At 44.2% G+C, this 23,400-nt stretch overlaps 1 protein-coding gene across 4 annotated transcripts in view; it reads right to left on the bottom strand.

Moving 5' to 3' along the window:
• The window catches only part of ABCC5 (ATP binding cassette subfamily C member 5), a 123,678-nt gene that overhangs the window by 17,091 nt on the left and 83,187 nt on the right, over positions 1-23,400 (bottom strand). For all 4 annotated transcript variants that reach the window (XM_077290143.1, XM_077290145.1, XM_077290146.1 and 1 more), the window contains 5 exons: positions 16,241-16,365; positions 8,570-8,642; positions 7,274-7,477; positions 7,009-7,152; positions 3,482-3,584 (listed from right to left, as the gene is read on the bottom strand). In XM_077290143.1, the coding sequence (XP_077146258.1) occupies positions 3,482-3,584; positions 7,009-7,152; positions 7,274-7,477; positions 8,570-8,642; positions 16,241-16,365 (649 nt within the window). The remainder of the gene's footprint in view (positions 1-3,481; positions 3,585-7,008; positions 7,153-7,273; positions 7,478-8,569; positions 8,643-16,240; positions 16,366-23,400) is intronic.

Raw genomic sequence — 23,400 nt, 5'->3', positions numbered from 1 at the left:
TACATGAAATTAAGAACAGTAAGGAAAATATCCACAAGTGAATTAACAAAATGCAGGGGTTGGAGGTAGTACAGTAAAAATGAATAAACACAAATGGAAACACCATGTAAATAATGCACCAATATAGAATACATTATTAAGTAATGTATGATTAGGGACGGACGGAAGTCTCCACAAATAATGAAACAAATAGTATAAATGATTTTTTTTGTAAATACTGTAGGGAGTAAAAAGCAACTGTTCAGACCACAAAAAACTGCGGCCAATATAAGTACAGTAAAAAACATTTACGGTAGATGTATGATCAGCTAGTTCCTATTATTATATTAGAATAAATACAAGCATCTACATATATTAATAGATAGTCGACATTTAATATAAAATAGGAGTACTATTAAATAATGTGCCAGCGCCAGAAGAATTTTAAACAACTACATAATTAAATCAATACATACAAATGGGAAAAAGGTGCATAGCTGAAAGTATCATTGGATCAAAAAGACCATCTGAATATGAAGGTGCAAAAATCAAGCAGCTGACCGGTTAGTACAAATTCCACAAATGCACACTACAACTGCCCAATGCGCGTTTCGCCTGAGCTTTGACTACAATTCTCTCGTTAAAGCTCAGGTAAAAAGTCCATCCCTAATTATATCTTCTTTGATCACTTATTCTATATTAGTGCATTATTTACACTGTTTACATTAGAGCTTATTTAATGTTACAGTACTACCTCCAACCCCTGCATTTTTTAATCCACTTGTGGATATTTTCTCTACTGTTCTTAATTTTATGGAAGCAAAAGCCCACTGAAACATACTACCCAAATGTCAAAAACTGGACCTATTGCCAGGTATGAAGAACATATACACATCACAAGTGTAAACAGGGTCAGAGAAAATAAGGTCCTAAAACAATATCAATAGTCTCATAATTAGTAAAGGCATAAAGGGCTTAGTGCACATGCAGTGCAGCACAATTACCCAGTGTCGCTAAAGAGTCATCAGTTCAGCCCTAAGCTGTATGTAACAAGCACGCTTCTACAGACGTAACAGGTGATATTAACTCCCTAGTATATGAGAGCATGCATAGTATAACCTGGGACACAAGCGGAGTCACATATGGGGCAATGTTATAGCAACGGCCAGCGTACTCAAAGTTGCCTGCGTGATGTTATTGTCCAGTACAGCCCCAACGCGCGTTTCACGTGGGCTTCCTCGGGGGGCTGTCCTTCATATATGAACCTTTTTCTGTTTTGCTTTTTTTTTATTTTGCCTATACATGTTTTGTGATTTATTTTTTATGCTTCATTATTTAATAAAATTATTTTGAATACTATACTGTGGACTTGTTCTTAATTTTATGTATTATCTAAATAAAAATTGACATTTAATTATTATTTTCTTAGTTGTTGACTATATTTTTAGGTTTAACTATTATTACACCAGATACATCCTCTTTAGTCTCTAGGTATTCTACACAATCTTCGCACTATGCAGTGTGTGTAGCCATAGCGGTACCACATTAAGGAAATTAGTCCCTTAATTAAAGGCATGTTTGTAAAAGCCCTTTGCCTTTCTTGTGGGCTTTAATTTGCAAATTATAGAGCCATTCATCGCTGAAGTTTTAATAACAAATGCAGTGGGCGGGCACTGTTCTTCCAGCTCTCATGACAGTTGTCACGACCGCTCATACTTACCTGTCCGGCCGGTGCGCTCCCGACGTCTTTCCTGTCCGCATTCTGCCCGGCTTCTCTGGCTCCAGGCGCTTCGCGCATGCGCCATAGCGCTTCTTCCGCCGCCTGGGATTCTGGGAGGTCGTGACCCGGTGGCACCGCCTCCAATATGGCGGCGCCCACCGGTTATTTCTGTTCAGCGCTTACCCAGGTAAGGCGCCTGTGAATCTTCGCTGCTGTGACGCCTTTTAGTTTAGGTGTCCCTTCGTCGTCCTCAGGTCCTTCCTGTTCTCTCAGCTATCGGCCTTACGTGCCCTTGTCCTTCTTTGTTAGTTTGTCACCACTCCTTTGTGTTCCCTATTTCGGTCCTTTCCCTACCTCGTCCTGTCCATGTCCTATGGTCTTACCCTGTGTCTGTTTTCCTCAGTTACCGTCATTTACTGTTTCTGTTTCATTTTCAGCTCTCCGCCTCAGCTATCGTTGGTTCCTGCATATTCCCTTTCGTCCTGCTACTTCGTCTTGACCCAGTCGTCCCTTAGGCTCCGGCAGTTGCGGTTCCATCCTCCTAGGGCCTGCTCCTAACGCTCCCTGTATAGGGGGCGCATCCACCAGGTTTGCTCGCCCTTGGGGGCTCTGGGGCCGTGACCCAGAGGGTCCACTCCCGGGTTATTCCTTCTCTCTGTAGCGTGATAACAGTCTTATTTCTCCGTCCGCCATCGCCCGACAGTGTTTAAATGGCCATTACAAACATGCCTTTAGTTAGGGATCTCATTTCCTGATAACATATCTCTTTAAAGGGAACCTGTCACCACCAAAATCGAAGATGAGCTAAGTCCACCAGCATCAGGGGCTTATCTACAGCATTCTCTAATGCTGTAGATAAGTCCCCGATGTATCCTGAAAGATGAGAAAAAGAGGTTAGAATATACTCACCTGGGGGGCAGTCCGATCCTATGGGCATCGCGGTCCGGGGCCTCCCATCTTCATAGGATGACGTCCTCTTCTTGTCTTCACGCTGCAGCTCTGGCGCAGGCGTACTTTGTCTGCCCTGTTGAGGGCAGAGCAAAGTACTGCAGTGCGCAGGTGCTGGGCCTCTCTGACCTTTCCCGAAGCCTGCGCACTGCAGTACTTTGCTCTGCCCTCAACAGGGCAGACAAAGTACGCCTGCGCCAGAGCCGCAGTGTGAAGACAAGAAGAGAAAGTCATTGTAAGAAGATGGGAGGCCCCGGACCGCGACACCCATTAGTCCAGACCGCAGCGGGACCGCCCCTGGGTGAGTATAATCTAACCTCTTTTTCTCATCTTTCAGGATACATCGGGGGCTTATCTACAGCATTACAGAATGTTGTAGATAAGCCCCTGATGCTGGTGGGCTTAGCTCATCTTCCATTTTGGGGGTGACAGGTTACCTTTAATGTAAGTATTAATTGCATATTGTGGAATAAGAATCGTGCTCTCCAATAAACAAGACTCACTTTGCCATCTGAATGCCCATTTCCAAGTAACCATAATGAGCTAGTAGCTATGATTTATCGGTTTCCGAGGGACCCTATTTAGAGAAGGCAATGGTCATGGATTACAACCGATTGTGCATACAGGAAAATTACAACTACTGGGTCAGTGAGCATGTATGAAAAGAATCTGAAATTTGCAATACATATGCCCCTATGATCAGACTTGCAAATGATGGCATATATATCATGACAATTTTACTAACGGATTAGTGAAATTCCTACACATACATCAACCTTAAAACGAAAAACTTATGGTAGATCACTAACTGCTACTGATGTAGTAATAGCTCACCATCTTCCTTTTTTGTGACCTTCTCTTTCTTCACAGACCCCGACTTGTTTCCTTTGTCTGAAGGCTTTTTTAATGAACTGCTCACATTTTTTTTGAGACTCACCTGCAAAGAAAAAATTCACATTTTAATATTTTTCAAATAAGAAAAGTAGAAAGAAAAAAACATAAATGGTTAATCATATGCAAAACCTGGTTTCAGTGCAAGGCCAAATTCTATATATACTTCTGTTTCTGAATACACCAAACGGTGATCTACCAAATGGCTCGTTTTATTGAACTTGTAAAAACTTGATAATAAGATAAACTTCTTCTAACAGTTGGGCATACCAGAGGTCAACATATTTGGCTGGAAAACTCCTTTAATCTTCAAGTAGCACAATAAACATATCCTTCTATGCATATTATATAAAGGGTTGTTCCCAGAATCCAAAGTTATTAAATATCCATAACATAGGTTATAAATTACTGATCACCAGGACCCCAAGTGGACTTTGGATCATGAGAACAATGTTCTGCAGAGCCCAATCTGGAATGAGACAGAGGTGTGCCTGATCGACTTCTGCTCCATTGACTGTGTATATGGGATTGCCAAAAATAGAGCTGTACTCAGTTTCTCTGGCTGTTCCAAAGACAGTGAATGGATCACTTTAGATTCTGGGAAGAACCTTTAAAAAAAAAAATCACTTGGATAATTGACTGAGCAGGATCACATTGCTGCATCCAAGGTACAAAATGCTCAGCGGTCACAGAAGGAGATTCCTAACAAAGATTCCCTTTAAAGCGTCATGTAAAAATCTCCTGTATGTTACAGTAATAGGCCAAAGGAAAACATACTTGGTTGCCAGGCTATGAAGAAAATTAAAACAGGCTTGCTGATATACGCAGAAAAAATAAATTCAAAAATGAGAAAAGGAGAGAGATGTTTTTAAAACTTTAAATTGAGGCAAAGTCCATGCTCTAACCCCGTGGATTCAGCACCTGCTGATATGGTGGTCAGTCCCAGGTGTCCCATTCACAAGTCTCAATGGTTAGGTGACTGAAGAAAAGGACAACACTGCTTATAGTCCTGGCACAGAGCACAAGAGTGGCATACACTATGTCCATAGATGTAAGAGTGGGTGAGTGTGCCTTACATCATGTTAAAAACATCCCATCCATTTCTTTTTCCACCTGTTTGGTAGCTCATTTAAAGAGAACCTGACAGCTGACATGTTGCTACCACCTTTCTCAGCATTAAAAGAAATCTGTCAACAAGGATTTTATCACCTAATCCGAGAGAGGCAAAATGTAGCGACAGAGACCCTCATTCCAGAAAAGTGTCACTTACAGGGCAGAGTACTGTAGTTTTGATAAAATCACTTTTTTATCAGTAGGAGATTGTCACTTGAGGTCTATTAAACCTGCTGCCATGTAGTCCTCCATATGCATGAGCTCTGTATAACCCAACCACATTACCAACTAGGAAGATGGTACCTATAAACCGTGTACACAGAAAGCTGCCAATCATTGGTGTGGGTGGGTTATACAGAGCTTAGCAATCAGAGACCTGGTAGTCTGCAGCAGATAGAAAGAAGATTTTACCAAAACTGCAACAAGCTGCTCATTAAGTGATACATTGCTGAAATCAGGGTATCTGCCCCTACATCCTACAACTCTCAGATAGGGTAACAAAAACTTAGTGACAGATTCCCTTTAACTATTGACTACATACATATACACATGAACATGTCAATCACATCTAAGCGGAACCAAGGGAGCAATAAATAACATGCTACTGTATACAGCCAACACTACTACTAATAATAATGGATTAAGAGCTTTGTGAAGGTTAAAGGTGAGTCAGGGTTCATTAAATGCGATTCTGTGACTGAACCATGAAGAGAAAATCTAATTCCCATCTTCTACATTTATGACATATCCACAGGATAAACAATAAGTATATAACAGAGGCTGGTGCCACTAGTTATCTCAAGAATAGAGGCCCATCTCGTGCTGCGGTCAGTGGAGAAGTGGTCAATTCACTGATGGCTTCAATCAACAGAGCCTCCATTGGTGTGAACACCCATCTACTATAAATTTATAGAGAATCCAGTGCATATGCCATAAATGTATGAGATGGGAATACCCCCTAATTGTTTTCTCTTTATAAATAAACTTTATAGCCATGCAGATTACACTAGCATGACACAAGCAGACGTTCCCCCAATAAATACCTCCACCAACTTGGACCCTTTGTCAGAAATCATTTCAGAGGTAATTCAGAGCAGTTCGGTAGAGGCATATGGAGATTATCAGAAAAGGCTAGTTTCTTAATGCGATGCAGATTTGGATGAAAGGTTTTGGTAACATAAAGAATCCTTATATTTTGCAGACATATGATAACGATACAATGTTATTGTGACTTTATGTCACTACAGAGCTGAATTCAGTGAAGTGACAATTCTAGCAGTACTGTGCCAGTAATGGACTACCTGTCGGAAACTGTGCTACAGTAGCCAACAGGAAACTTTATTACCATTATTTTAGATTAACTTCAACTCAAAAATATCTCACGGATCCATACATTCCTAAACCAAGAATCTGCAAAAACCCTAGTCCATGCCCTCATCATCTCCCGCCTCGACTACTGTAACCTCCTGCTCTGTGGCCTCCCCCTCTAACACTCTCGCACCCCTCCAATCTATTCTAAACTCAGCTGCCCGTCTAATCCACCTGTCCCCCCGCTATTCCCCGGCCTCTCCCCTCTGTCAATCCCTTCACTGGCTCCCCATTACCCAGAGACTCCAGTACAAAAGCCTAACCATGACATACAAGGCCATCCACAACCTGTCTCCTCCATACATCTGTGACCTCGTCTCCCGGTACTTTCCTGCACGCAACCTCCGATCCTCACAAGATCTCCTTCTCTACTCCCCTTTTATCTCCTCTTCCCACAATCGCATACAAGATTTCTCTCGCGCATCACCCCTACTCTGGAACTCTCTACCGCAACATATTAGACTCTCACCTACCATCGAAACTTTCATAAAGAGCCTGAAGACCTACCTCTTCCGGCAAGCCTACAACCTGCAGTAACCACCGATTGACCAAACCACTGCACGACCAGCTCTATCCTCACCTACTGTATCCTCACCCATCCCTTGTAGATTGTGAGCCCTCGCGGGCAGGGTCCTCTCTCCTCCTGTAACAGTTGTGACTTGTATTGTTCAAGATTATTGTACTTGTTTTAATTATGTATACCCCTCCTCACATGTAAAGCGCCATGGAATAAATGGCGCTATAATAATAAATAATAATAATAATATTACGCTGTGTTTGATTTATTGAATACTAATTATTTCCACTATGGATCTACACATAAAATCAATCTTTATTATTAAAAGATCAAATTTGTGTAAAAACCCATAAAGGGTAGAAGGCTACAACGAAGATGGCTATTTTAAGTTCATCAACCTAAGAAAAGTTTGATTTCCTGACTTAATATTACAAGAGTAATCCAAAAAGCAGTTAAAAAGCCTAAAACTTACCTCAATATGAGGAGCATCCCCTAGTTGAAAGTTGTTAAAAATTGTAGCATATTCTCCATTTAGCTTCATAAGATCCTCATGCGTCCCTCTTTCTGAAATGCATCCTTCCTTCATGTAAATGACTTCATCACAGTCCACAAGGTACTGGAGGTAGAAAGTAGTAAAGAGGGCATAGAATGACAGAAGGTGTGGCAAATGTGACCATGTTTTCAGGCTATGTCACCCTGGCACCATTCTTAGCACCTCTCTCGGCTCTGACCTTTACCTGAAGTTGGTGGGTGATAAACAAAATAGTTTTAGATTTCAGGTGCTTTTTGATGGCACTGTTGAAGATGTGATTGCCTACATGGGCATCTAAGGCACTAAGGGGATCATCCAGAATGAAAATGCTACGGTCACTGTAGAGGGCTCTTGCCAGACTGATTCTTTGCCTCTGACCACCACTCAAGTTTGCTCCACGCTCTCCAATCTACAGAGAAAATAGTGCAACACAATTATGATCAGCTAAGCATGCCCCCAAAAAACTAATAAACACATATGCATCAGCACATTTTCAAAAAGCAGAAACCTGACACACTGAAAATTACTTCCTGTACTTTGTAACTGGAGGTCTACATAACATTTTGCACCAGATGTTACATTTTCATAGTAAGTGCATAATTAATCATGTTTGTGGCTAAAAATCTGACCGAAGCAGAGCCTGTGACATACAATTCCACCTTAAAATAAAGGTCAAGATGGGCAGAATTCATACATGTCACTTATGCCTATGTATATGTGCACACATCTTCACATTCCCAGAGCTGCAGAGATCAAAATCCAAAATGCAAGTTAACATGGAGCTATGGAGTTGATAAATTGAATTGGAGTTGATTAGATGTGCAACTTTTCATCCTGCTTTTAACAGAGTTCTCTATATTGAATGCTGAGGGTTTTAATACCTGGAAGGCAAGAGTCTTGTCATGTATACCATTCCAACACGTCTCTCCTGGTGAGGCAACCATCGGACATGCATGGACAACTTCATTCACTCTTAGCCTGGCACTCACAACTATCAGACATTTACGAAATATCCTTGGGAATATGTGATAACTGTCTAGGTTAGGAATACTTCTTTACATATTACATCCTTCCTCGACACTGAACAGAGTTAATGTGTGTGATGGACCATCAGATTTATGACATTATATCACTGTGAGAATTAATTTACAGACTCCTGCATTTTTAGCACTCCTCCCCCCCCCACTGTCTTTTTGTGTGCACTGCCTTCTCCCTTTTTCCCTCTCCATATGGATATGTAATGTGATACCTCATTGAAGATATATATAAATTTTAGTTTCCCCCATAAATCAATAGTACCAGCGATAAGAAACTTTTTAATATATATATGATGACTATAATTTAAATAATCTCAGGAGGTAATTCTTTCTCTCTTTAATCACTTATTAAAGCAATAGTGTTACCTGGGTGGTATAATTTATCATTTAGAACCAGGCAGTATATCATACGGTGAATTAACAGGTTTGCAATGGAAACTGCAATAGTACCATATAGAACGCACCTCTGTCAAGTCACTATTGGGAAGAATTGCCAAATCTGGTCTCAGACAGCAAACACTCAACACAGTGTTATACCTAGAGATAGAAACAAAGTAAGGACATACTGATCAAAATAATCCTGTAACCAATCAAACAATACAGCTTGGTTCACCAATTGCTCAAACTTTAACTAATCCTTTAAGTAAATTTTTAGTCTGTGAGTATCAAGCTTTCTTTTTCTATTATACATTTTGTAGAACTAGAGGAACGAACAATCAGCCATACCACAATATTGCCAAGAAGAGGAATAATTTCTTAAATTATGATCCTAAAAATGTCCTAATATAGGGATTTTTGTGTACTCACCATAAAATCCTTTTCTCCGAGCCAATCATTGGGGGACACAGGATCATGGGCATTATGCTGCTGCCACTAGGAGGACACCAAGTTAACACATAAAGAATAAGTCCTCCCCTGCAGTATACACCCTCCTGCTGGCTCTAAGTGAACCAGTTCGGTAACAAAGCAGTAGGAGCTTAACAATTAACAAGAATGAACTATGTCAAAACCAAGTCAACACAGAGAAAAAATAGAGCCAATAGGCTAACAGGGAGGGTGCTGTGTCCCCCAATGATTGGCTCGGAGAAAAGGATTTTACGGTGAGTACACAAAAATCCCTATTTCTTAACGCCTCATTGGGGGACACAGGACCATGGGACATCCTAAAGCAGTCCCTGGGTGGGAAAACAATCCACTGCAATTGCTCCTTGTACCTCTGCAATTGCTCCTTGTACCCACAAGTTACTGCCGCTTGCAAAATTCTTCTGCTGACAGACTCATCTGCCTAGGCCTGAGAATGGACATGGTAATGTTTCGTAAACGTATGCAGGCTGGACCAAGTCGCAGCTCTGCAGGACGCACCCACTGACCGAGTAAAATGAGCCTTAATCCCTGCTGGGACGGAGTGACCTCTGACTCAGTAGGACTCCTAGATAGCTGAACTAATCCACTTGGCTATGGTAGCTTTGGAAGCGGCTAGACCTTTCCTTGGCCCTTCTGGGAGCACAAACAGGGCATCTGACCTGCAGAAAGACGCTGTCCTCGAGACTTATCTCCTAAGAGCTCTGACGAAGTCCAGTGTGTGGAGAGCCTTCTCGGTGCGATGTACTGGCACCGGGCAAAGTGAAGGCAAAACAATTTCCTCATTGAGGTGGAAAGATGAGACAACTTTCGGTAGAAAAGATGGGGATGTTCTCAAAACCACCTTATCCTGATGAAAAATTAGGAAATGAACTTGGAAAGACAAGGCCGCCAGTTCTGAGACTCGTCGGATGGACGTGACCACAACCAGGAAGGCAACTTTCCATGACAGAAGAGCCAAAGAAACATCCTGCAGAGGTGCAAAAGGAGCCTCCTGCAAGACGCCGAGGACCAAATTAAGGTCCCATGGTTCCAATGGCATCTTATAGGGCGGCACCATATGGGAAACTCCCTGAATGAACGTCTTCACCTGTAATCTGTTGGCAATTCTATGTTGGAACAGAACTGACAAGGCTGAAATCTGCCCTTTGAGAGAACTAAGGGCGCGACCTAAGTCCAATCCCAACTGAAGGAATTCGAAGATGGAAGGAACTGAAAATTCAAGACGAGAGCGTCCACAGTCCTGGCACCATGAGAAGAAGGTCTTCCAAATGCGATGATATATACGCATAGACGTATGCTTTCTAGAACTGATCATGGTAGAAATGACTTTCTGAGAGATGCCTGCCTGTGTCAGCACCCAGGACTCAACGGCCATGCCGTCAAACACAGGGCCTCGGAGTTCTGGTGGGAAATGGGGCCCTGGGACAACAGGTCTGTGCGATTCGGTAATTGCCAGGGGACATCGGCGACTAGTTGAACTAGTTCGGCATACCAGGCCCTGCGCGGCCAACCTGGCGCAATGAGGATTACTGGTACCCCCTCCGCTCTATCTTCTTGATGACTCTCGGCAGCAAGGGAAGCGGGGGAAATATGTACGTCAGCTGGAACTGATGCCACGAGTGAACGAGTGCATCTGCCCCGATGGCTGTCGGATCGTGGGACTGAGCTATGAAATTGGGAACCTTGGAATTTAGCCATGAGGCCATCAGATCCACGTCCGGGGTTCCCCAACGACGGCAGATCTGGTGGAAGATCTCCAGATGGAGACACCATTCTTCGCAGTCGAGACCTTGGCGGCTGAGGAAATCTGCCTCCCAATTTTCCACTCCCGGGATGTGAACCGCTGATATCCTTGAGCGGTTTTCTTCGGCCCAACGAAGGACGTGGCCTACCTCGGGTCATGGCTGCCTTGCTGCATGTTCCCCCCTGCCGGTTGAGGTATGCCACTGCTGTGTCATTGTCGGACTGAATCCTGATGGGACGTCCCGTCAGGAAGGGATGGAAATGAAGAAGAGCAAACCTGATTGCCCGTATTTCCAGGATGTTGATGGGCAGACGAGCTTCCTGAAGGGACCAGCGGCCCTGGGCAGTGTGATGGTGGAACACTGCTCCCAAGCCCAGAAGACTGGAATCTGTGGTCAAAACTAGCCAATGTACTGGGAGAAAGGACTTCCCTTGATTCAGGGAGGACTTCAAACTCCACCACCTGAGAGACTGCCTAACTCGCTGGGGAAGAAGGAAACGACGATCGAGAGATAACTGGTTCTTGTCCCACACAGCCAGGAGAGCATGCTGTAAGGGGCGGAGGTGTAGTTGAGCGAACGGGACCGACTCCATAGCTGCTACCATCCTGCCGAGGACTCTCATACTGAAACGTAGAGAGTGAGTATGAGGTTGGGAGAGCTTCTGAGCTTCCCGCTGTAAGACTGAGACCTTTTCCGGGGGAAGAAGTACCAACCCCTGGCACGAATCCAGCATCATTCCTAGAAAGGAAATTCGCTGAGCCGGTACTGGGGAAGATTTTTTGAGGTTTATCTTCCAACCCCGGCGAGAAAGTATCTATTGTGATGGTCACGGCCTCCTTGCAGGTGCGGAAAGAGGGGCCTTTGATGAGGATATCGTCTAGATACGGTAACACCACCACACCTCGGGTATGGAGGATGGCCACGGCAGCCGCCATGACCTTGGTGAATACCCTGGGAGCGGTGGCGAGGCCAAAGGGCAGAGCAGCAAACTGAAAATGATCTTCCTGAACTGCAAAGCGAAGAAACATTTGGTGAGAAGGTAAAATAGGAATGTGGAGGTACGCATCCTGGATGTCTATGGACGCCAGGAACTCGCCTTTCTCCATGGAGGCGATGACAGAGTGAAGCGATGACAGAGTGAAGCGATTCCATCTGGAACCGTCGCACCCTGACAAATTTGTTCAGCAGATTTAGGTCCAGTATGGGCCGTACTGTACCGTCCTTCTTTGGAACAATGAACAGGTTTGAATAAAAACCTTGAAACCTTTAGCTTTGAGGAACCGCAACAATAACCCCGTCTTCTCTTAGAGAGCGTATGGCCTGGAAAAACTCTGATGCCTTTGCCCTGGGAGAACAGGACAGGAAGAAGCGACTTGGTGGAAGAGAGAGAAATTCTATCTTGTATCCGGAGGACATTAGGTTGCGGACCCATTCGTCGTGAACAACCGAGAGCCACGCTTCGCTGAAGGAAAGCAGGCGTCTGCCTACTTTGAGGGTGTCCTCCAGATACCGCAGGGCGTCATTGTGTGGAGAACCTGCCCGGTCTGGACCCTGAATGCCTAGGCCTGCCTCTCCAAGAGGGGAAAGGTTTCTAAGAGGTTTGAGGACCTCTATTCCTACGTTGCGCCCGGCCAGGTCCGGAGGATGTAGAAGTAGAGGACCAATTTGAGTTGAAGTGAAAAAATCGGGACCAGGCCTGCTGTTGCTGGTTCCAAAAGGGCCGAAAGGGTCTCTGTTGTGGAAGAAATTTACTCTTCCCTCCAGTGGCGTCAGAAATTATTTGGTCGAGCTTTTCGCCAAAAAGGCGACCGCCCTGATACGGAAGAGAAGTCAATGACTTTTTGGAAGTCAAATCCGCACGCCAGTCCCTCAGCCATAAGGATCTCCGGATGGTGATGGCTTTTGCTGCTGCTTGCAAAGCACAGTTAGCAGCGTCCAGGGACGCGGTAACTACAAAATCTCCCACTCTGGCTATCTGAGTAGCGAGGTCTGCTACCTCGGGGGGAAGATCGGTATCCAGCACCGCTGCGGACAAGACCTCAGCCCAGTGGGTCATAGCCTTAGTCACCCACGTACCAGCAAAAGATGGGAGGAGTGCGGCTGCTGAGGCTTCAAAGGCTGAACGCGCCATATTGTCAATCTGACGATCGGTTAGATTTTTAATAGAGGCGCCTTCCGAAGAGGATAAAACAGATTTAGTAGCCAGGCGTGATACCGGAGGATCTACCGGGGGAGAATGTGACCAATCTTTTCTTAGATCCTGGGCAAAGGGGTATTTTGATTTCATGGGCTTCTGCCCCGTGAATTGTTTATCGGGACGGATCCTGTGAGATTCAACAATTTACTTAAATTCAGGATGAGTAGCGAATACCTTGTGAGCTCGCTTGGTCCTCTTAAAGGACACGGCATGATCCGTTTTAGATAAAGGTTCCTCCTCATGTTTCAAAGCCTTATTCACTGACTTAGAGAGTCGAGAGTCTCCTGATCTTGATGAAATTCCTGATCTAGGGACGAGACAGAATCGTCCTCTGAAACAGGTGCTCTGCTAGCTCCAATGGAAGGGGAGCGGGAAATGGAGCTGTCAGAACCCGAATCCCGGTGATGCTCTGGGGATATGGCATGAGTCCTTTTTCTGGAATGGCGAGAGCCCCTTGGCAAGGTACGACCCTTGGAGTACGAGGAATTTTGAAGATCGGAAGCGTCGTCTGTAAGAGTGCCCTGGTTCGAGGGCTGGTCTCGGAACGATTCTAACGCTTTTGCCAGGGATGCCATAGACCGGGTAAGGGGTAGCCCACTCAGGGGGACCAGGCTCTCTAGGTTCGGTATCAGTAACAGGTGGTTCCTGAACAGTCGCTGATTCACAAGCTGTGCACAATGCAGTTTTGTGACCCCGGGGTAATGAGACCTTACAAGAGGTACATGCAGCAAAAAATACAGTGTGGGTTTTCCCAGACTTTTTGTGAGGCCTTGATTGAGACATAGTAATCTTGAGGAGAGCGCTTACTAGCAGGGGAAGGGTTAAGCTATGTGTCTGCAGCTTACCCAGGTCCTGTGTCTTGAGTCCCCAGGGGAGGTCAGCAATGTATCCTGAAGGCTGTATATCGGTTGTGACCCCGGATCCAGAGATTAGGAGGGCTGGAGCAGCGCTGCAGGATCAGCGCTGGGTATACCAAGATGGCCGCCGAGATCTGTGAGAGCGCTTCTCATGGAACGAGAAGCGCTGGAAAAGATGGGCAGCGATAATTGCCGGTGGGCGTGGCCAAGGACTCCGGCCTGTGTGAGGAGAAAAGCTGGGGACTAAATTTTAAAAACTTGCGGTTGCGGCCTGTTGCCGGTGGTATTAGTGCCATCCTCCTGAGGAAGCGCTCGTACTTAAAAAATGAGCGCTGCGGACCACCCACGGACCCGAGCTCAGCCCTTTAGAAGTGCAGACCTTCCATGCCCCGGGGACCAGGACCCCCTCAGCGGCACGGCCCCCGCAGACCTGTACTTACAGTAGAAGCAGTGGACCGGTGCTCAATCCATCACAGTCCATCACCATAGTCAGGGAGGGGGTGGAGAGCTTCTGCCGCCTTGCGTCATCCGCTATATCAGTGGTGATGCAGTGGGGGGCTGCACGGATGCCATACTCATTATGTCCGGCTGTGCACCTGGCTCCTGGAGAGGTAGATGGAGGGCTACTCCATGTGGTCGCCTGCTATGGAGGGGGGAGATCGGATCGCGAAGGAACCGTCGTCCGTAATGGTGAGCTCAGGGCTGGCATCCAACGTTGCAGGAAAGGATACGGGAGGGACGCCGTCGCCCTCATTCGCTCCGTTAAGGGAAAAAATAGAACAAAAAATTAAATAAAAACGGTGGGGTCTGAAACAGACACAAGTGCCTCCTACAGACACTAAGCAAGAACTGGTTCACTTGGAGCAAGCAGAAGGGTGTATACTGCAGTGGAGGAGTTATTCTTTGTGTGTTAACTTAGTGTCCACCTAGTGGCAGCAGCATAACACCCATGGTCTTGTATCCCCCAATGAGGCGTAAGAGAAAAATAGATTACCGTAAGTCTTCAGTACAAATTCTAAGAACAAATGACATTACAGTAATACAACATGCCGCCCACTGGAGGCTCACAAGTTATTTTTATGGCGAGAATTCATCACATACAGTGATCTGCCAGATACAACTCTGAAGCTTGTTTTTCAGAAACGAAAGCGGATATCTAGTGTAGTATAATATACGCGAATGATAAGAACATAGTCAGGCTGAAGGGTTTCTCTAGTTTTTAGCTTAAACATGAATGTATCACCAATATTCTCCTTGTCAAAAGGGTTTGTCCAGGACCATTTTATTTTTTATTATGGGCCTAAAAACTAACAGGCAGGTATTTAACTTGTAATTTAATTGCCTGTTCTATCTGATGCCAACTTAGAGCGGTAATCGACTTCTTCTGCTGACGACGTCGACAGAGCATCTCTTCCTCTGCCGTGCTGCTCCGTCAACAGGGCGTAACTTCCGACATCACACTGATTGACAGCCAGCTCAACCCTGCCTAACTGCAGAAAGCTCACTGTCAATCAGCAAGACGTCAGCAGTCATGCCCCGTTGACAGAGCAGCCCGGAAGAGGAAGAGCTGTTCTGTTGACATGGAGCAGATGAATTGCAGGCAGAAGCAGTCAGTGACCAGACCACTCAGAGCAGGCACCGGAGAGGCAAGGTTGAACCAGCTGTCAACCATGATGACGTTGCCAGTCACATTCCGTCGATAGAGCACAGCCTAAGAGAAGTTGCTGCTCTGTCTATGTGAAGTCAACGGAAGCCGCTGAACCACAGGCAAGATTCTTAAGCTCATAATAGAAAAATTTAAATTGTCCTTAATACCCCCTTTAAACATCGAGAACATTTTATTTTTCTTATACGATTATAGATTTAGCATTTTATTTTCCATATAAGACTTGTGGTGCGGTCAACTTGCTGAGAAACTACTATGCTCTGTTGCAAGCATTCTGGGATATTCTCTACACCAGCCAGAAGTAAAATAATATTTAGGCTAGTTTCACATTAGCGTTTGGAGGAGCTGCGGACTTCCTCTGTGAAGCCCCGCCCTCTAGCTCCGCCTACTTCTGCATGCGGCCTGCGTACCTATCTTTAACATTAGGTACGCAGGTCGTGCGGCTGTATGCAGATGCTTCAGTATGCGTAGTTTTGACGATGCGGAGAAAAAAAAAAATGCTACAAGCAGCATCCTACGCTGGTCGCCGCATCGTCAAAACGACGCACGCGGAAGCATCCGCATACAGCCGCACGACCTAATGTTAAAGGTAGGTACGCAGGCCGCATGCAGAAGTAGGCGGGGCTTGCGGCGGAGGTGCGGCCGAGGCTTCACGGAGGAAGTCCGCAGCTCCTTCAAACGCTAATGTGAAACCGGCCTAAGACGCAAAGAATTAAAGCAACATTGTACACCAAAGATTTTCTCTGCATTTTTTTATTGAAGAAGACTGTAGTTTACTTTTGAATCCTTGTTACATGTCTACATACCTTTCCTCATCATATTCTTTTCCAAACAGAATGTTATCTCTTAGTGTAGCATTCAGTATCCAAGCCTGCTGAGCAACATAGGCAAAGGACCCATTGACAGCTATGCTGCCTTCTAAAAGTGTCATCTGAAAAAAACGCACAACTGTGTAAGTCATTGTGAAATGGCAGAGTAAGAAGAAAAGACATAGAATCTCATATACAAAAGTTATACTATTATTTCTCAAGTTATAAATCTCTGCTAATCACTAGAAGAAAGACCACTGTGACCATTATTTTCCCATAAGATATAAAAAAAATCACATACTGCAAATCATGGTTTAAGAAGTGACAATACACAGCCTAAAATGGATGAAAATGGACGATTTGAAAAAAAATATATACTAATTTAGGTAAAAACGCTACCCCTTAGACCCCAATCTAGAGCCTCTCACTTAGCCAAATCAGTTCTCATGCTTCGCACTGACGAGGGCCAACAGCCGGAAACACCGTGTCTGCGAATTGAGATACTGATTTGGCTTTTATTTTAAGGCATATTGCACAACTCGTTAAAGGGTTGATTGTGACTTGTAGGATCGCTGCTTCCAACAGCTGGCGCTATAGAGTTTAAGTCCTCTTTTTCTCAGAAGAGGCAATTTGAATAGGTAAAATTTAAAGGCAGCCATGTTTGAAATTTCAGCCAATAGCTGCTAGTAATTGACTACATAAGTTTAGTCAGTGTGCACAACACACACACGTATACACTTACTATATACACACACACACGTGTACATATACATACTGTACTTATATACACTAGTGATGAGTAGTGTTGAGCGATACCTTCCGATATTCAAAAGTATCGGTATCGGATTGGATCGCCGATATCCAAAAAATATCGGATATCGCCGATACCGATACCAATACAAGTCAATGGGACACAAATATCGGAAGCTATCCTGGATGGTTCCCAGGGTCTGAAGGAGAGGAAACTCTCCTTCAGGCCCTGGGATCCATATTCATGTAAAAAATAAAGAATAAAAATAAAAAATATGGATATACTCACCCTCGGACGGCCCCTGGCTGTCACCGCTGCAAGCGTCTGCCTCCGTTCCTAAGAATGCAGAGTGAAGGACCTTCGATGACATCGTGGCTTGTGATTGGTCGCGTAACCGTTCATGCGACGGTTGCGTTGTGTTTTGGTGCACCGCCGCCACAAAAAAGTTACATGTAAAGTTTTTTGTGCATCTAGTCGGCCATTTTCGACTGCGCATGCGTGGCCGAAACTCCGCCCCCTCCTCCCCGGACCTTACAATGGGGCAGCGGAAGCGTCGTAAGACTGCTTCCGCTGCCCCCGTTGTGCTTTTCTTTCACAGCATTCTTTCAACGACGCACTGCGACGGGCCCGTACCGACGCGAATGTGAAAGAACGCTTTAACGTATCCCGCTGATTCTGAGAATGTTTTTTCGTGACATATTGTACTTCATGTTAGTGGTAAAAATTTCTTCGATATGACTTGCACTTATGAAAAAAAAACGGAAATATGGCGAAAATTTTTTAAATTAGACAATTTTCAAGCTTTTAATTTTTATCCTCTTAAATCGGAGAGATATGTCACACAAAATAGTTAATAAATAATATTTCCCACATGTCTACTTTACATCAGCACAATTTGGGAAACAACATTTTTTTGTTAGGAAGTTGTAAGGGTTAAAAGTTGACCAGCGATTACTCATTTTTACAACAAAATTTACACCATTTTTCTAGGGACCATCTCACATTTGAAGTGACATTGAGGGGGTCTATATGGCAGAAAATACCTAAAAGTGACACCATTCTAAAAACTACATACCTCAAACTGATCAAAACCACATTCAAGAATTTTATTAACCCGTTACGTGCTTCACAGGAACTGAAGCAATGTGAAAGGAAAAAAATGAACATTTAACATTTTTCACAAAAATTTTAATTCAGAACCAATTTTTTTTATTTTTACAAGTGTAAAAAGAGAAAATAAACAAAATTTGTTGTGCAATTTCTCCTGAATATGCCAATACCCCATATGTGGGTGTAAACCACTGTTTGGGTGCACGGCAGAGCTCGGAAGGAAAGGAGCGCCGTTTGACTTTTTCAATGTAGAATTGACTGGAATTGAGATCGGACACCATATCGCATTTGGAGAGCCCCTGATGTGCCTAAACAATGGAAACCCCCCACAAGTGACACCATTTTGGAAACTAGATCCCCTAAGGAACTTATCTAGATGTGTGGTGAGCACTTTGAGAAGGCACGGTGGAGCAGCTGCAAGAAGACAGGGTTGCTGCTGCAAGAAGCTGGCAGTGGCAAGGGTGAGGCGACGCTGCGGACCCAAGGTTTGGAAGACGGGTTGTTTCGGCGGAGAGAGGATGCGGGACCTTGGCTTCAACAAAATGTCGACAGTGAGTCAGGAGCACAGTCCCCTGTCTGCACATTGATTTCCCGGTGTGGATATCAGGAAAACGGCAGTTGGAGATTAAGAACTTGGCTCATAATGGAAGGTCTCTTACAGCCTGGACAGCCCATCCACCAAGCCCAGGGCCCGTAGCATAGCCCCACTCCTGCTGCCGCCTGCTTCCTGCAGCAGTAACCCTGTCTCCTGTGACCCCGCACCACCACCGCCTCTCCCCTTCTACCCCTGTAAGCTACTGTAAATTCGGACTGTAAGACGGATCCCCATTTTACTTTAAATTTTTTTTCTATTTTCCGCTCCAAAATCTGGGGTTCTATAGACTCTACGGATCAAACAGGTACGACCTCTTCTCGTAAGTATTAATCAATATCTGGCTGGTGGATTCCAAGATATTATCCCATTCTTCTTTGTAAACATGACGGACATTTCTCTCCCATCTTGTTTTGACTACAGCCATAAGGTCACCCAGGAATTTTGGTAATAAAGAGCTATAACATCAACGAGATAATACCCTTAGTCGCTTTACTCATCACCACATAGTCTGGTATCCAATCAACTGAGATGGAAAAGTCCAAAATGGTCTCTAGATCTCTTACTGCATGTCTTAAGGTACCTTCACACATAACAATTTTGTTAACGATATCGTTGCAACGTCACGATTTTTGGTGACGAAGCAACGATCCCGCTAACGATCTCGTTATGTGTGACAGCGACCAACGATCAGGCCCCTGCTGGGAGATCGTTGGTCGTAGGGAATGATCAGGACCTTTATTTGGTCGCTGATCACCCCGCTGTCACTCGCTGGATCGGCGTGTGTAACGCCGAACCAGCGATGTGTTCACTTGTAACCAGGGTAAACATCGGGTTACTAAGTGCAGGGCCGCGCTTAGTAACCCGATATTTACCCTGGTTACCATTGTAAAAGTTAAAAAAAAACAAAACAGTACATACTCACATTCCGAGGTCTGTCACGTCCCCCGCCGTCAGCTTCCCGCACTGACTGTCAGTGCCGGCCGTAAAGCAGAGCAAATCGGTGACGTCACCGCTGTGCTCTACTTTACGGCCGGCGCTGACACAGTCAGTGCGGGAAGCTTACGACGGGGGACTTGACAGACCTCGGAATGTGAGTATGTACTGTTTTTTTTTTTAACTTTTACAATGGTAACCAGGGTAAATATCGGGTTACTAAGCGCGGCCCTGCACTTAGTAACCCGATGTTTACCCTGGTTACCCGGGGACTTCGGCATCGTTGAAGACAGTTTCAACGATGCCGAAGTTGTTCCCCTGATCGTTGGTCGCTGGAGAGAGCTGTCTATGTGACAGCTCCCCAACGATCACAGCCAGGTCGTATCGCTGGTCGTGATCGTTGGTAAGTCGTTTAGTGTAACGGTACCTTTAGTTGTAGATATCTCAAGAATTCAGAATTATCCAAGTTAAATTCTTGTTTTAGGTGTTCAAAGGAGCAGAAGGGACCATCAAAAATCAATAAATACACATACCTCAATACCTGTTTTTACCACTCCCCAAACACTTCCAGAAACCAGAGTTATTCCAAATAGGAGTATACGTCAAGCAATCTCTCATTCCCAGTAACGTCTTACAAGACCATCACGTTTTATGCATAAGAAGGATGGTAGGGAACTCCCTGGAGGTGTCTTTAAAATTATGATATTCCAAGAGATCTAGCAAATTTGCACTCCCCCCTCAAATATTTCACGACTACAGTCCCCACCTCTTGAATAACTTCCAAAGCTCTTCCTCTAAAATGTTGAAATTGGGATGGCAAGAAGTACCCCCAAGTATGTGGGAGTGCTAAACCTCCTTGATCTTTGCGTAGCTGTAATTTTTCATGTTTTATTCTTGAAATACCCAGTTTCCAGACCAGGTGTGTGAAAATATTACCATTGACCAATAATTTAGGCATCCAGTCAGGAGAGTTGTGAAGGACATAAGACACATTTTGATGAGATTGGTCCTGCCTAGAGTCGATAGTGGTAGTTTTCCCCAGGCAACAACTTTATTTCTTCACTTGATTACAAGGGATTAATGTAAAAGGAATAGAATTATTAGTCTCCTTTGTAATGTAGATACCAAGGTATTTGAATTTCTGTACTATTTAAAAATTTGAGACCGCATCCATCCCCTTCAAATCCCTCCTATCCAGAGGGAAAAGTGTGGATTTTGAACAGTTTATAGTTAGCCCCAAGAAGTTCCCTAATTTACCCATTATGTTTCATTACAATGGGAAGAGAAGTACTATAATTATTAATAAACTATAGCAGGTTACCAGCTTACTAGGCACCCTTTCTTCCTTATTCCTATATGTAAGCCCTTCTAGCCTTAAGTGCTTCCTAATAATGCAAGCCAAAGATTCTATTGCAAAACAAATAGTAGGTGAGAAAGTGGACAGCCCTGCTAATGACAGCCAATACGTCTTTTAACTGACCTGAGATATAAGAGAATATCATCCCCATACAGGTGACAATCCAGCAGCTGTTTGCTGTCCACTCTAGCTGACAACTTGCTGCATCAGCAACGATCAGTGTTTGCACCGTCCAAATCTGTTTAACCCCTTAGATGCTGCTGTAAATAGTGACTACATCATTATAAATGGTTAACAGAGTGTGGGGGCTTCCTCTTTATCCCAATTGGTGCCCTCAGATCATGATTGTGTGGTCCTGATGTTTGCCATGGCAATTCACGACCAAATAGTGGCCTTAGGGTACCGTCACACAGTGCCATTTTCATCGCTACGACGGCACGATTCGTGACGTTCTAGCGATATTGTTACGATATCGTTGTGTCTGACACGCTACTGCGATCCGGAACCCCGCTGAGAATCGTACGTCGTAGCAGATCGTTTGAAACTTTCTTTCGTCGTCTAGTGTCCCGCTGTGGCGGCATGATTGCATCGTGTGACACAGGTTGTATACGATGTGCGCACAGTAACCAACGGCTTCTACATCGCAAATACGTCATGAAATTATCGCTCCAGCGCCGTGTATTGCAACGTGTGACCGCAGTCTACGACGCTGGAGCGATAATCATACGACGCTGCAACGTCACGAATCGTGCCGTCGTAGCGATGAAAATGGCACTGTGTGACGGTACCCTTAGAGTCTGATGGCTGTAGTAATCTGTTCAGAAGTTAGAGGCATTTAGGTGGTAAAAATACACATTTTCATTTCAGTAATGCCACTTTGCATTAACCTCAACCCCTTCATGACCCAGCCTATTTTGGCCTTAATGACCTGGCCGTTTTTTGCAATTCTGACCAGTGTCCCTTTATGAGGTAATAACTCAGGAACGCTTCAACGGATCCTAGCGATTCTGAGAATGTTTTTTCGTGACATATTGGGCTTCATGTTAGTGGTAAATTTAGGTCGATAATTTCTGAGTTTATTTGTGAAAAAAACGGAAATTTGGCGAAAATTTTGAAAATTTCGCAATTTTCACATTTTTAATTTTTATTCTGTTAAACCAGAGAGTTATGTGACACAAAATAGTTAATAAATAACATTTCCCACATGTCTACTTTACATCAGCACAATTTTGGAAACAAATTTTTTTTTTGCTAGGAAGTTATAAGAGTTAAAATTTGACCAGTGATTTCTCATTTTTACAACAAAATTTACAAAACCATTTTTTTTAGGGACCACCTCACATTTGAAGTCAGTTTGAGGGTTCTATATGGCTGAAAATACCCAAAAGTGACACCATTCTAAAAACTGCACCCCTCAAGGTGCTCAAAACCACATTCAAGAAGTTTATTAACCCTTCAGGTGTTTCACAGCAGCAGAAGCAACATGGAAGTAAAAAATTAACATTTAACTTTTTAGTCACAAAAATTATCTTTTAGCAATAATTTTTTTATTTTCCCAAGGGTAAAAGGAGAAACTGGACCACGAACGTTGTTGTCCAATTTGTCCGGAGTACGCCGATACCTCATATGTGGGGGTAAACCACTGTTTGGGCGCACGGCAGGGCTCGGAAGGGAAGGAGCACCATTTGACTTTTTGAATGAAAAATTGGCTCCAATCTTTAGCGGACCCCATGTCGCGTTTGGAGAGCCCCTGTGTGCCTAAACATTAGAGCTCCCCCACAAGTGACCCCATTTTGGAAAATAGACCCCCCAAGGAACTTATCTAGAAGCATAGTGAGCACTTTAAACCCTCAGGTGCTTCACAAATTGATCCGTAAAAAAGAAAAAGTACTTTTTTTTCACACAAAATTTCTTTTAGCCTCAATTTTTTCATTTTCACATGGGCAACAGGATAAAATGGATCCTAAAATTTGTTGGACAATTTCTCCTGAGTACACCGATACCTCACATGTGGGGGTAAACCACTGTTTGGGCACATGGTAAGGCTCGGAAGGGAAGGAGCGCCATTTGACTTTTTGAATGAAAAATTATCTCCATCGCTAGCGGACACCATGTCACGTTTGGAGAGCCCCTGTGTGCCTAAACATTGGAGCTCCCCCACAAGTGACCCCATTTTGGAAACTAGACCCCCCAAGGAACTTATCTAGAAGCATAGTGAGCACTTTAAACCCTCAGGTGCTTCACAAATTGTTCCGTAAAAATGAAAAAGTACTTTTTTTTCACACAAAATTTCTTTTAGCCTCAATTTTTTCATTTTCACATGGGCAACAGGATAAAATGGATCCTAAAATTTGTTGGGCAATTTCTCCTGAGTACGCCGATACCTCATATGTGGGGGTAAACCACTGTTT

Source organism: Ranitomeya variabilis, chromosome 2 (assembly GCF_051348905.1).
Source record: "Ranitomeya variabilis isolate aRanVar5 chromosome 2, aRanVar5.hap1, whole genome shotgun sequence".
NCBI lineage: Eukaryota > Metazoa > Chordata > Amphibia > Anura > Dendrobatidae > Ranitomeya > Ranitomeya variabilis.
This window is presented reverse-complemented; position numbering and strand designations above follow the sequence as displayed.